We start from the raw sequence: 16,091 nt of genomic DNA on the forward strand, positions 1-16,091 counted from the left end.
TCACCAGGCGTGATTCACAAACAGTGAATGAAATATATCGTACTTTTTTATAATGTAAATTTCTCCGCCATTTTTCATCAGATTGCAATGCCGTTTTTCGCTAGACGTTCACAGAAGAGAGAAACTAACTGCGTTCTGTTTTATGGCAATAACATTCAGGTTTATGCTTTAAAAACGATAAACTAGTCTATAAATGCTTAATATTTCATTGTAGGATATGTGTACTTATACCTGTGGCTAGAGCTGCCGCGATAACCGCGGTATCGCTGTTGCATCACGCTCACCGCAGAGTTAGGCTGAATACCGCGTCACTGCTGTTTTTTTATTATAATAATAAAGTTGGCTTGCGGCTCTGCAGATATACCCTACTCGGTTCCAAGCGACCCTATTGGGTAGAAGTGGTACCAGAAAAGTCATGTGAAACATTGCAGACCACTGACTGGTCAGAAGAGACGCGTCACACTTTGTAGCCTCTAGTCTGAACAAAAACAGAACGCCGCGCCGCCATCTTTACTGCCTCGCTAAGGATGCATTTCATTCAAGATTTGTTTGCGACAGAACCAAGTGCAATAAACAAAAAAGAATGGATTCACTGTGTATTCTGCCTTATTTATTGATGAAACAAAACCGACATCAACCCAATTTACCACCGAGCGGAGAGTTTAGTGTCACAACAAGATCGCTGATGTGTTAAGTTTGTTGTTGTTATTAGCCTAATAGTACTACCGTCAGCCGATATACACGAGAGGTAACGTTAAACCCGGGTTTGCTTGGTAGAATACACAATGAGAGGTAACGTTAGCTTTGGCAGAATAGACGCAACGAGAGTCTGGTTAATGTTGTTATTGATTGATTGATTGATTGAAACTGTGTTAAACTCCGGCTTGCTGCAAGCCCTCGGACATCTATGCCCACGGAGCTTTCAGTGTACACAAGCGAGCGGCCCCGCCTGCATCCCCACACGGAGACAAACGGAGTAGTACCTGGCTGCAGTGGAAAAGGAACGAAGTACCAGGTGCCTAAAGCGGGTCGAGTCGAGTAGGTACTATGCAGTGGAAAAGCGCCATTAGACTAGAGGCAGGCTATAAGAGTAGACTACTAAAAAAAAAAAATTCATTCAAACTTTTTTTTTTTTTTTGTGCGCACTGTGCGGTAATAACCGCGGCGGTAGGAAATATTTCGCAAATTCGTGCGGTAAGGAAAATATCAATACCGCGGCAGCTCTACCTGTGGCTGTGCAGAAAATCAAAAGTTATTGCATTATAATGGATTCTTTTCTTTAGAAGAATTAGGTCTAAATCGCATGTGCGTTATACCGTGATAACCGTAAAGTTTTAGTTGAAGATTATCATACAGCCAGAAACTCATTATAGTGACATCTCTAATTACAGTAACTGCTATGCTGTTCAATTATAAGTTTAACTACATTTTACTTTTGTTAGGTGGTACTATAACTCAATCTTTGCAGTTTTCAGAACTTTTAGAGAAGTTATTCAACCTATTTCATCGCGAGGTATAGGAGTTTGGTAAACTAGTCCTTAATTTTGATGTATAGGAGTTTGGTCAACTAGTCCTTAAAGGGGAACTATTTTACTATTTCTTTCACTATTTGGGCACTTTTACACAATTCCTGTGAGTCTATGGAACACCTCTATAATATATATTTTTTTTTTATTCATTGTTTTGTATTTCTAATCAAGTCCTCAAAAACAGCATTTTTCTACCTCAAGATCTTAAGCCGTTTTGAGCTGATGTGGCCTGGGGTGCAGGGGCCTGATGCTACACAGCCACATTATCATGCAGCGGTGTCTTTCTGACATCACATATCGCGCACATTTTCAAATGACTCAGTTCAGTGAGGGTGAATATTGTGAGAGGAGAATTGGAAGAATGCACCAATATGAGAATTTTGAGACATAGATCATATTAATATAAGTCCACATAGCTAGGAAACAATGCTAAACACTCAAAAAGGCCATTTATAAGATAGTTCCCCTTTAACACTTTGGGTGCCGGCCAGAAATCCGGAAAATTACTGTGGATTGCCAGCTATATTTAACATGGATAAGTTCCCCTTCTTTGCAGGGCTATAACTTTCTTAATCATATTGCTAGATTGCCATTATTAGGGCCCATTCAAAGTCCTATATGTATTGTTCAGGGTGAAGCAACGTTAAACTTTTTCATTCACATATTCATACTAAAGTATGGTCTAATGTATAAGTATGTTTTCATCTCTTTCTGCAGCTTTCTCCAGAACGTGATATATAGCCCCAAATGCATTATATTGATGATGCAATACAGTTTTATGGCAATCGGCGCGATATAAAAAATTCCAACTAGACGTACTTCTAGAAGTTACTACACGTCATCTGATGTTGACCGGATGGGCTAGGGGGCGTTTATAATTCCGTGGGCAGCGGTATACCAATCATTTAATGTGGGTCAAATGTTGATCATAGCAGTTAGTATCGAAGACGGTAATTTTACACGCTAAAACTCACCCCAGTCTCCTCGCGCCGTTGGGCGATCAGCGTAGAGTGGAAATGTTACCATTATGGGATGTCGATTTACCCGGTCCATTTCCAGGTTGTATAATGGTATATACGTCCAAATCATGTTGTTTATCGAGTAATTGGCAATGGATCGCTATGTATTGTGACGAGCCAGAGTGCCGGGAGCCAAACAGAGTGCCCGGAAGTAATATGGTTAAACAGCACATCGCCCAGAGCACTTCCTGTTTGGCGATTGCGCCGATCGGCCACCAGATGGCGCTCCTGAACCGCCAGAGAGCTCAGTGGGTCCTCCTGGTGGATCTCAGGCCAGCGGAGGGGAAATATGAATCCGAACACAGATTTTTGAAATATTGATATTAAAGACGCTGTAAAGCGTCTTTCGGCAACTTGAGCATGGCCGGGAAGGACGCTGTAACACGTCTTCTGGCAGTTAAAGTGTTAATTTTGATGTATAGTAGTTTGGTCAACTAGTCCTTAATTTTGATGAATAGGAGTTTGGTCAACTAGTCCTTAATTTTGATGTATAGGAGTTTGGTCAACTAGTCCTTAATTTTGATGAATAGGAGTTTGGTAAACTAGTCCTTAATTTTGATGTATAGGAGTTTGGTAAACTAGTCCTTAATTTTGATGTATAGGAGTTTGGAAAACTAGTCCTTCATTTTGATGAATAGGAGTTTGGTAAAGTCCTTTGGCCCAGCCTCACCTCTTTGACAGCCTCCTCGTCAGGCCTGTGTAGTTCTGGGGCGTCGTCATTCAGCACTTCCTTGGGAAGCAGGTCTGTGTACTTACTGAAGATAACCTGCATAGGAAAAAGGCAGATTTAAAACAAGCGTGTGTGATGTAAATCACAATGTGATATTAATGATCATAAAGACAGATGACATGCTTTGTTTGCATGAGTGTTTGCATGTACTGTATATAGGCATGTTTGCGCAGCAACTGACAGGTGATTATAACATGTCAGGGCTTTCCCTGAACTATTAGGGGCGCAGTGACACCATGTTTCTTTTTGCAATGGAAGCTTGGGGCCAGCTTAGAAACAGATGCATCATTGTCCAATACATGGGGAAAGCCCTGTGTGTCTTCAGTGTTTTTGTCTAGGGAGTCCTTTTGTGTATAATTGTGTCGACTATCATATATGCATATCGGCAGTATTCCCATTTGACACAGGCAACTGTACCTTCTCCTTGCCCTGTCCTTGTCTGGCGATGGAGTCATACTTGATCTTCCCCTCAGCGTCCACCTGGACTGCCAGGGCATTGGAGGTCTTCTTCTTCCTGCCCATCTCCAGGGGGAACTGGGCCACTTGGATCTCCGGGAAAGCTCCTCCATCTCCAAAGTCCTACACAAAACACAGGACAGAAAAACAAGAGGCTACGATGTAAAGGGGCAGGACTTTATATATAAATAAAAAAAGGACACCACCATACTGTATTATTCCTGGTCGTTTTAATAACCGTGTTGTCAGAGTGGAGCTATGTACTGCATGGGTTCATGAACTTATTTTTGAACAAGTTATTAAAACATGACAAACCAAAGTAGAACCAGCCACAAAAAGGACACAAGCTATCCAGTACCCGAACACAGTATGAGAAACCAAAGACATGTTGGTAGCTTTTATTAGGGGTAAATATTAATAACTCAACTCACCTCCAGTGCACGGGGCACCCAGCTCTTTCTGTGTCCATAGGGAGGGGGCTCTTTGCGGGATGAGACCAGGGCGGTGGAGTGGGACTTCTGGGCCCTCAGCCTCTCCTCCGCCTCCAGTTGGTCCTGCGACAACTGAGTCGGCGCCGGCAAAAAGCTTTGAACAAACAAGACAAGGGGCTTCAATTTCAAGTGAGGTTGTTTACCTCGTCTCCCATGATAACAGTGTGCAGTGATGTTATCCAACACCAATTCCTGATGAATTGATGAATGGGGGACCCTGATGTAAACAAGACGAACGTCTTTCTCTGGTCTGCATCCCCTTAACAATTGTGTGTATTGAGCCGTACTGTGTACCCGTTCTGCAATCATGGTGCGATAAAAACCACCTGCAGCTAAATGTGGCGAAGACCAAGGAACTGGTTGTGGAGCTGAGGAGGAGGAGTGCACCTGTGACCCCCGTTTCCATCAGGGGAGTTGATGTGGACATGGTTGAGGTGTACAAATACCTCGGTGTGCACATCGACAACAAACTGAACGGGTCAAAACATGCAGAAGCACTATACAAGAAGGGCCAGAGCCGACTCTACTTCCTCAGAAGGCTGAGATCCTTCAATGTCTGTACAAGGATGTTGAGGATGTTCTATGAGTCGGTGGTGGCGGGCGCCTTCTTGTACGCTGTGACCTGCTGGGGCAGCGGACTGAGAGCAGTGGACACAACCAGGCTGGATAAGCTGGTCAGGAAGGCCAGCAGCGTGGTTGGGGTGGAGCTGGACTCTCTAGCGAGGGTGGCGGAGAGGAGGAGCCTCGCTAAGCTCCAGGCCATCAGGGAAAACCCCACCCACCCACTATACACAGACTTGGCTGACAGGAGGAGCATGTTCAGTGCTAGGCTCACACTACCCAAATGCAGCACTGAACGGTAGGGATGCACGATAATTATCGGGTCGATATCAGCAATTATGACGTCATCCCGATAACGTTATTAACACTTTGGTTGCCTAAGGTTAAATTAATGATATACCATACCATCTATTGCTACATTGCCATTATTAGGGCCCATTCAAAGTCCTATATGTATTGTTCATTGTGTAGCAACGTTAAACTTTTTCATTCACATATTCATAGTAAATATGGTCTAATGTATAAGTATGTTTTCATCTCTTTCTGCAGCTTTCTCCAGAACGTGATATATAGCCCCAAATGCATTATATTGATGATGAAATACAGTTTGATGGCAATCAGCGCGATATAAAAAATTCCAACTAGACGTACTTCTAGAAGTTACTACACGTCATCTGATGTTGACCGGATGGGCGAGGGGGCGTTTATAATTCCGTGGGCAGCGTTATACCAATCATCTAATGTGGGTCAAATGTTGATAATATCAGTTATTATCGAAGACGGTAACGTTACACGCTGAAACTCACCCCAGTCTCCGCGCGCCGTTGGGCGATCATCGTCGAGTAGAAATTTTATCATTATGGGATATATTATTACCCGGTCCATCTCCAGCTTGTATAATGGTATATACGTCCAAATCATGTTGTTTATCGAGTTATTGGCAATCGATCGCTATGTAGTGTGACGAGCTAGAGTGCCGGAACCTATCCCGAGTGGCCGGAAGCAATACGGACATCTAGCACAACCTCTACTGCGCTTCCTGTTAAGCGGTTGCGCGATCGGCCACCAGATGGCGCTCCTGAACCGCCAGAGAGCTCAGTGGGTCCTGCTGGTGTATCTCAGGCCAGCGGAGGGACATTATGAATCCGATCGCAGATTTTTGAAATATTGATATAAAGACGACGTACAGCGTCCCCCGGCAACTTTAGCATGGCCAGCAAAGACGTCTAAAGACGGCTCCCGGCAGTCAAAGTGTTAATAGCTCCGATAATATAATATATTTTTTGGTAAAAAAAAAATGCGGTGTGGGTGAATTGGAATGAAGTGCGTTTGTTTTGACTGTAGGCTCCTCCCGTTGTGTCAGTACTGTGGTACGACTGACAGCGTGTGGTTTAGGAACAGGGCGTTTTACACAAATCCAGCGCCCCCTTTCTTGGCTGTGAGTCGTAACCACGCAAGTTTCTGGAAGCAGCGCGGACGTTTTAACAACAAAGATGGCCGCGTCGGTACTCGGATTTTCAGAGGAAAAAGTTTGCTTGCTATTTGTAATAAATGCAATGCAGAAGTTCCACAAGGAGGGAAAAGGGCAACAACTTGCAATACATCCAGCCCGACGGGTCATCTGCGGCATCACCACCGCCACGACAGTGTGTTATTGTGTTAACTTAGAAGCCCACGACGATGCGAGGAGCTAAGCAAAGCTAGCCCCTTTCGTGGCTGTGATGCAACCCTTGGTTGAATACGCAGTCACTTATTGCTCCGTAGTAGCCAGGTTAATTTGCACCACCAAGGACTGCTTAAAAGCTAGCGGCTTTCAAACTTCTTTAATTTAGCAAACGACTCGTCAATAGGTACAAGCGTGCTCGCGCCGTCGTCGCGGGCCCCCAACACCGTGGCGGTGGTGATGCCGCAGGTGACCCGTTGTTGTGGTGGTGATGTGTCCACTCAAAGCCTCTTTTTCAAGGCTCCGCTTTGAAAAAAGAAGAACAAAAAGCTTCGAGCGTCTTAGGTTGGATGCACCACAAGCTGTTGACGGATTGTGAATTTTCATTTGGAAAAATAAATATGGTCACTTTATCAGTGAAAACTGTTGTCTTGGCTTTTGTTTCTGTTGTCTGGTTAGGTCACATTTAAGTTGGTGTTAAGTTATTGTCCTGGGAAGTCTTTTTATGTATTATTATTGTATTGTGATACGTTTTGTTTCATGTTGAAAAAAAAATTACAATACAATAAATATCGGTTATCGATATCGGTTATCGGCTTGAGGAGCATAAAGTTATCGGTATCGGTGTCAAAAAAGCAATATCGTGCATCCCTACTGAACGGCACAGGAAGTCCTTCATTCCAACAGCCATCAGACTATATAATGAATCACTGTGCCTCACTGCATCACTGAGCACAGAGCGGCAGCTCAATAGTGGCAGGAGGCCGCGACTAGCGGCCTCCAGGCTCCACAACAGGGGGCAGCGACGGCTGCCAGACATTGATCTAGGACTTATAGGAATTAGGAACCCAAGGAGGACAATACACTACCTGAAGCATACTGCACCTTGTGACACTGTGAATACTGGAATATATATTTCATATTTCATTTAGTTAGATTTAAATTATAATTATATTGACCAAATTGTTTACCCCATGCTCAGTATGCTCAGTATATTCTTACTGTATTTATTTCTGTATATTTTATTTAATTTCATTTTATCCTATTTTACTCTACTCTTATCCTAGGCAACTTGATTTGATTTGCGTTATTATTCTAATTGTGACCCATCCTGTCTAAATGTTGAGCGATTTGCAGTGTCAAATTTCCCACAGGATAATAAAAGTATTTCTATTCTAAAGTTTTCAATCAATCAAACAGACGTGTTTCATACATAAACCATAGATTGATTGAAAACTTTATTAACAGATTGCAGAATGGGTACAATACAGTACAGCTCAATACACACAATTGTTAAGGGGATGCAGACCAGAGAAAGACTTTTGTCTTGTTTACATCAGGGTCCCCCATTTTCAATTAATCAGGATATGACACACATGACCTACAGCGACAGTACTGCTACATTGTTTCCGGTTGCCGACCGACCCTGCCGATTTAGGTGCGACCCATTATTTTATGAGTTCAAAAAAGAAAAAGAAAAAGAAAAAAAATCATAAAGTTTCATAGAAATCTTAGTCAAACCTTTAGTTGCTGGCAGAGTACATGCATCCATGTTGTTGTGAACATTTTAATTAAATAAAGAAATTCCCCATCCAGTCGCCATGGGAAAGAAGAAAAAAAAGAAAAAGAACGAAAAAATTCCCTACCTACCCATGCCTTAAAGGATAACTCCACTATTTTGGGAAATTAGCTTATTTAACATCTTCCCTGGAGTTAGACAAGAAGATGCATACCTTTTTTGTCTCTGTGCGTGCATTTTAGCTTTGGGAATAGATGCTCCGTTAGCATAGCTTAGCTTCATCACTGGAAGTGAGGCAGGACAGTAGCCTTACAGTGCCTTACAGTGTATTGCAAGGTCTGACATTGACCAAACTTGATATGCATGACCTTGGTGGGCTCTAGGTCAACTCCTGAAAAGGGGGTCAATGTCAGACTTTGCAATCAAAAGTTAGGGGGCTAATAACCCTTGCCATAATTTCAGTGTGCCCCTAACTTTTGATTGCAAGGTCTGACATTGACCCCCTTTTCAGGAGTTGACCTAGAGCCCACCAAGGTCATGCATATCAAGTTTGGTCAATGTCAGACCTTGCAATACACTGTAAGGCACTGTAAGGCTACTGTCCTGCCTCACTTCCAGTGATGAAGCTAAGCTATGCTAACGGAGCATCTATTCCCAAAGCTAAAATGCACGCACAGAGACAAAAAAGGTATGCATCTTCTTGTCTAACTCCAGGGAAGATGTTAAATAAGCGAATTTCCCAAAATAGTGGAGTTATCCTTTAACTGACAACCAACAGGAAACAAACAATATTTTTTTTTAATGCCTTGGGATATTGACGATCATACTAGGTAATTTACATTGGAGGGGGTTGGGGGGACACTGTACAAACAAGCAAAACTGTACATTGGGGGGGGGGGGCACTGTACAAACAGGCAAAACTGTACATTGGAATATTGACAACCATACTAGGTAAATTACTGTACATTGGAGATGGTTGGGTGGGTGGGGACACTGTACAAGCAAAACTGTACATTGGAATATTGACAACCATACTTCGGAGCCACGACCATCCACACAGTACTTACTGCAAATCCGGAACGAAAGAAATTACCCCCGGCAGGCAAGTGTAATAAGAGATCAATGTTTTTATTATACCTGCTCATGTCGGGTGACATTCATCAGAACCCTGGTCCCGTAATGACACGGAACCAGAGACTACAGTCAAATCTGCTGATCCAAGAAGCAGCAGCCAGCAAAACAGATCAACGGCTACCCACACATACTGCGGCTAACGACATGATCAACGGCAACATTCCTCCTCTGCCACCCCTGCAAAAGAACCCACGAGAGGCCACAGCGAGAGGGAAGGAACCGGGGTTCACAACCGAGGCGCCCAGCACGTCGCGGGGACAAAACAGCGAGGCATCGCTCCTCACACCGACGCCGGAGATCAACAGCATCCACGCAATTGACGCTTCAGCCAGCAGTTGCACCAGCCGACCAGCAAGCGGCGACATACCCTCACAGAAGCCCCAGCGGACTCGGCGAGTGGGTAAAGGGAGAGCGGCGCGGGACATCGAGACCACCAAGGACCCGACGGTTAGCTTGGCTAGCCCCGCCAAGGCCGCCATGCCAGAAAGTCTACCCGGGCCGAGGCCAGGACAAAAGGCACCCCCCCTCCCCCACAATGGAGTACAATCAGACATATCTGTAATCAACCAGCCCCCCCCCCCACATGGCGGGCTTTCACACAAAGGAATACAGACACCAGCAAAGGACAAAGCATCACCCCTCCCCCCCCCTCCCCACCCACGGCACAAACAGCAACAACGCCCCCCCTCCCCCCACCACAGGACAGGACACAATTGAACAGAGTTACCTCAACTGTGACGACATCAAACTTATTACAAGCAAAAATGGACTTCACATATTTCACTTAAACATAAACAGCTTGAAACCGAAATTGGCTGAAATCAGACATTTGTTTCTAAACGGTAAGGCAAATATATTATGTTTCACAGAAACAAAACTTGACTCATCTGTTCAGGATCCAGAGATAGAAATCGAGGACTATTCAATCATCAGGAGGGATAGGAACCAGTATGGAGGTGGTGTCTGTGTGTATATACACAAAGATACCAAATTCAGCAACCGTACTGACCTTAACCATGACGAGATTGAAACTGTATGGATTGAAATCTTATTTGAAAGGGCAAAATCAGTACTAATAGGCACAATCTATAGACCACCAGAACAGACTGGTTTTTATGATACTCTGGATGTGTGCTTAGCTGGAGCTGAGGATGCGGAAAAAATTCTTATTGGGGATTGGAACACGGATATGCAACAAAAAAATGCACCCGTCTTCAAATCCTTCAATAGGTTTTGTGATCTGCACGGCCTCAGCCAACTAATCACCCAACCCACAAGGATATGTGAATCAACTCAGACTACCATTGACCTCATACTGACCTCTGACAAGTCCAAGATCTCCAGTAAAGGGGTTATAGCATGCGGGTTAAGTGATCATTACATGATATTCTGTACCCGCAAAAAGCTAAAACTAAAGGCTGGCTGTCACAAAACAGTCACATCTAGAGACCTCAAAACCTACTCTAGCGAGGCCTTTAACCTTGAACTGGAGAGTCAGGACTGGTCAGATGAACTCAATGGTACACTGGTTGAAGAAACTTGGCTTGGCTTCAAAACCAAATTTTCATCAATACTAAACAAAATGGCCCCCCTAAGAACCACCAGGGTAAAAAATCGCGCTGAGCCATGGATGCACACTGAAATACTGACCGCTATGAAAGCCAGAGACAAAAAATGCTCTGAGTTTCGTAAAAGTCAGTCAAAGCTTACCAAAAGCACGAGCAGTGAACTCCAAGACCACGTGACTGAACTCAAACTAGAAAGAAACAGACTAAGAAATGACGTAAACTCCATGATCAAAACTGCAAAAAAAAATTTCATCAATGACAAAACCGAGGAAAACAAAAATAAACCACGTGAACTTTGGAAATTACTCAACAATCAACTAGGCTGCAGTAAAAAACTCAAAACCAGGTTCTCAAACATAAACATAAAGACGGACAACACGCTCATCACAGACAAGCTGGATGTAGCCAATTACTTAAACACTTTCTTCACAAACATAGCCACAACACTGGTAAACAAACTACCCTCCCACTCAGGGCAGTATGGGGTAGAACACATAGTAGCATACTACATGAACCTAGGCGTCCACAAAGACGACTTCAAACTGGAAATAGTAACTACAGATGAGGTACTCAAAAAACTGAGCGCCCTCCAACCAAACAAGGCCACTGGCCATGACAACATCCCCTCCAAATTCCTCAGAGACTCAGCAGCAGCCATCACCCCAGTCATCACACACATAATAAACCTCTCCATAAAACAGGGACACGTCCCCAAGGACTTCAAAATTGCGAGAGTAACACCCCTGCACAAAAAGGGCAGCAAATTAGACCCGGGTAACTACCGCCCTGTTTCTATCCTTACATCCATCTCGAAAGTCATGGAAAAAATAGTATACGAACAGATCGAAAAATACCTCGCGGAAAAAAATCTAATCTACGAATTCCAATCTGGCTTCAGAACATCCCACTCCACTGACACATGCCTTCTCTACTTGAACGACCACATCAAACAAGAGGTGGACGCGGGCAAATACTGCGGCATGGTCATGCTGGACCTACAAAAGGCCTTCGACACTGTCAATCACACCATTCTGATTGACAAGCTAAAAGCAATTGGTTTTGATAGTTTATCAGTGAGCTGGATACAATCCTACCTGGAGGGGAGGGAACAGATGGTGGAAGTAAACGGTACCCTATCCCCCCCCCTCACAGTGAGCTGTGGTGTTCCACAAGGAAGCATACTAGGACCGCTACTATTCCTAATTTATGCAAATGACATGTCGTCAGCTTGTGACTGCAACTTGTTCCTGTTTGCGGACGACTCAGCCCTGCTGGTCTCTGACAAGAACAAGTTACAGGTTGAAAAAGCCCTCAGCTCGGAACTAGGCAAAATCTGCATATGGCTCGCCGACAACAAACTATCATTACACATGGGCAAAACAGAGTCCATTCTCTTCGGTTCAAATAACAAACTCAGCAAGACTGACGGCTTCTCGGTTACAGTGGGTGACAATATTGTCACAAGGAAAGATGAAATTACCTACCTGGGTTCCATCCTAGAGGCTAATCTTTCCTGTGACAAAATGGCATCCAATGTAATAAAAAAAGTCAACCAACGAACGCGATTCTTGTACCGGATCTCCTCTCTGGTAAACAAGAATACCCTGAAGACTCTAGCAGGAGCACTCATTCAAGGGTACTACGACTATGCTTGCACCTCATGGTACCAAAGCACCTCAAAGGCACTAAAAAACAAATTACAAACATCTCAAAACAAGCTGGTCAGACTACTACTTGACCTGACTCCTATAACCCACCTCACCCCTGCCCACTTTGACAACCTAGGATGGCTTAGAGTAGACGACAGAGTACAGCAACTTGCAATGGGCCTGGTCTACAAGATACACTACGCGACCAAGGTACCCATGTACATGTCAAAATACTTCCCAAAGGTCAGTGAATACCACGATCACAACACCAGAGGGAGCTCCACAAATCATGTAAAACCCAGATTCGGCTCAAACAAGGGACTAAACACGTTTCGCAATTATGCCACATCAATGTGGAACGCCCTGCCTAAAGCTGTAAAGGAATGTGAATCACTACCCACCTTCAAAAACACTCTCAAAAAACACCTACGTGAGACTGCAATTCGAAACTGGCCCCTACAAATGTCCTAACCTAGTTGTACAGTAAATGACCAAGTAAGGCTTTGTCAACATTCCAATGTACAGTGTAAAATGTGTGTGTGTCCCCTACCCAACCCCCCCCCCCCCCCCCCCACCTCCAATGTACAGCCCTCACCCAACCCACCCAACCCCACCCCACCAACCTCCAATGTACAGTCTCTACGCCAAATGTATATACACTCCTTTTCTGGACACTTTTGTATCACAAACAGTACTGTATTTGCAAATCTGATATGTCATAAATGTATAGATGTAGCAGTACTGTCTATCTGTATGTCATGTATGTCATATATGTTATGATGAATTGAAAATGGGGGACCCTGGTGGAAACAAGACGAAAGTCTTTCTCTGGTCTGCATCCCCTTAACAATTGTATGTATTGAGATGTACTGTACTGTACCCATTCTGCAATCTGTTAATAAACTTTTCAATCAATCAATCAATCAATCGTCATTTACTGTACATTGGAGGGGGTTGGGTTGGGACATTTACAGGGGCCAGTTTCGAATTGCAGTCTCCCGTAGGTGTTCTTTGAGAGTGGTTTTGAAAGTGGGTAGTGATTCACATTCCTTTACAGCTTTGGGTAGGGCGTTCCTCATTGATGTGGCATAATTGCGAAACGTGTTTAGTCCCTTGTTTGAGCCGAATCTGGTTTTAACATGATTTGTGGAGCTCCCTCTGGTGTTGTGATCGTGGTATTCACTGACCTTTGGGAAGTATTTTGACATGTACATGGGTACCTTGGTCGTGTAGTGTATCTTGTAGACCAGGCCCATTGCAAGTTGCTGTACTCTGTCCGCACTTACGCTAACCTAAACAAACAAGCCAACTAGCGGCTAACCTAGCGAACGAAGTAGGTTTAACACTATTTATATAATTGCAGATAGGAAATAAATGTGGCTACATAACACATCTCCTCTTAGCGATGATGTCGGATGTTAGAAACTTAGTACGTGGCTAACGAAAATATGGCTAATGTGTTTAAGTTTATTTGGATCCCCACATTAGCCACAGCAGTGTTAGCCTTGGCTAAAGCTAACCGTTAGCTAGCATAGCAAAACACCACCAGAAAGCGAACAGTTAACGGCCGGCTAGTTCGTAGAATACGGAATACGCCCCCCCCCTATACCGTATCATGCGGCTTTATCAAAACAAACATGCGAGCACACCTATATATAACGTTACTTCTAAAGTAGAAAAAAGGCCTCGTCGCACGACTCACCTCGCAAGCGACATCTTTTCCCCTTTCTTCCCTAGCGAGGAACTGAATACGCATGCGCGTTAGCTGCTACAGGAAGACACATGGCGCTGTTATTATTTATTTATTTCCATGAAAGGAGAATATTGATTGAAAACTTTATTAACAGATTGCAGAATGGGTACAGTACAGTACAGCTCAATACATACAATTGTTAAGGGGATGCAGACCAGAGAAAGACTTTCGTCTTGTTTACATCAGGGTCCCCTATTTTCAATTCATGAATGAATGAATGAATGAAAACTTTATTTAACAGATTGCAGAATGGGTACAATACAGTACGGCTCAATACACACAATTGTTAAGGGGCTGCAGACCTGAGAAAGACGTTTGTCTTGTTTCCATCAGGGTCCCCCATTTTCAATTCATAGTGACATTTATGACATACACAACATACATGACATTTATGGCATAGGGACATATAGGTATTTAGTACTGATACATTTGTGACATAAACGGTATTCAAATATACAGTACTGTTACCCCTAGATCCTGACAGAGTATATACATATGATGGGGAGGGGACTGTACATTAGGAGGGGGTGGGTGGGTGGGAGAGAGATGTATACAGCGGGGAAGGAATATATACATGCGGTGGGGAGGAGAATGTCTATTAGGAGGTGGTGGGGGTTTTGGGCATTTACGGTGGCCAGTTTCGAATTGCAGCCTCCCGTAGGTGCTCTTTAAGAGCGGTTTTGAATGTGGGTAGGGATTCACATTCCTTTACAGCTTTGGGTAGGGCGTTCCACATTGATGTGGCATAATTGCGAAACGTATTTAGTCCCTTGTTTGAGCCGAATCTGGGTTCATCATAACATATATGACATACACGACATGAATGAATGAATGAATTAATGAATGAATGAATGAATGAATGAATGAATGAATGAATGAATGAATGAATGAATGAATGAATGAAAACTTTATTTAACAGATTGCAGAATGGGTACAATACAGTACGGCTCAATACACACAATTGTTAAGGGGATGCAGACCTGAGAAAGACGTTTGTCTTGTTTCCATCAGGGTCCCCCATTTTCAATTCATAGACATTTATGACATACACAACATACATGACATATAGGTATTTAGTACTGATACATGATACATTTGTGACATAAACGGTATTCAAATATACAGTACTGTTACCCCTAGATCCTGACAGAGTATATACATATGATGGGGATGGGACTGTACACAGTAGTGGTGGGCCTGATCTCTGCCAACGACGAGAGGGCCTACCTGGAAGAGGTAGAGAATCTGTCACAGTGGTGTCAGGAGAATTGCCTCTCCCTGAACGTCAGCAAAACAAAAGAGATGATTGTGGACTTCAGGAGGTCGGGGGTCAGGGTCAGCATCGACGGGGCACCGGTTGAGAGAGTGAACAGTTTTAAGTACCTTGGAGCCCACATATCCGAGGACTTGACATGGACCACACACATTGACAGTGTTGTGAAGAAGGCACGACAGGCGCCTAAGGAAGTTCCAAGTCAGTCAGAAGATCCTTAAGAACTTTTTTTTTTTTTTTTTTTTTTTTATACTTTATTTTGTCAATGAAAAACATTTTACATTTAGGTATAGTAAGTGTACCCACATACACATACACAACTGCACCTGTCCATACTTACATACGTACATACCCACACAAATGTACATACGCATATTCCAAATCTTGACACTTTTTTTAAGAACTTCTACTCATGTACAATAGAGAGCATCCTGACTGGCAATATCACCTCCTGGTTTGGGAATAGCACCGCACAAGACCGAAGCAGACTACAGAGAGTGGCACGTTCAGCCGAACGCACAATTGGAGGGGGGCTTCCCACTCTCCAAGACATTTACAACAAGCGGTGCAGGGGTAAGGCTAAGAGAATTATTAAGGACTCCAGCCACCCAAACAACTGCCTCTTTGAACTGCTGCGGACAGGCAAGCGATACCGGAGTTTCATGGCAAGCACAGAAAGACTCAGAAGAAGCTTCTATCCCCAGGCCATCAGGTTGCTCAAAGAACAATAACACTATGCAACAACC

The 16,091-nt window shown here is 43.7% G+C and overlaps 1 protein-coding gene across 2 annotated transcripts in view; it reads right to left on the bottom strand.

Annotated features, from left to right (window-relative positions):
* snw1 (SNW domain containing 1) overlaps positions 1–14,052 on the bottom strand; it is a 38,455-nt gene extending 24,403 nt beyond the window's left edge. For both annotated transcript variants that reach the window (XM_084314672.1, XM_084314671.1), the window contains exons 1-4: positions 14,022–14,052; positions 4,166–4,319; positions 3,696–3,857; positions 3,219–3,314 (exon numbers count right to left, since the gene is read on the bottom strand). In XM_084314672.1, the coding sequence (XP_084170798.1) occupies positions 3,219–3,314; positions 3,696–3,857; positions 4,166–4,319; positions 14,022–14,035 (426 nt within the window). In that variant the 5' untranslated portion in view covers positions 14,036–14,052. The remainder of the gene's footprint in view (positions 1–3,218; positions 3,315–3,695; positions 3,858–4,165; positions 4,320–14,021) is intronic.
* Between the last annotated feature and the right edge of the window lie 2,039 nt (positions 14,053–16,091).

This window comes from Notolepis coatsorum (assembly GCF_963971535.1).
Source record: "Notolepis coatsorum genome assembly, chromosome: 5".
Taxonomy (NCBI): domain Eukaryota; kingdom Metazoa; phylum Chordata; class Actinopteri; order Aulopiformes; family Paralepididae; genus Notolepis; species Notolepis coatsorum.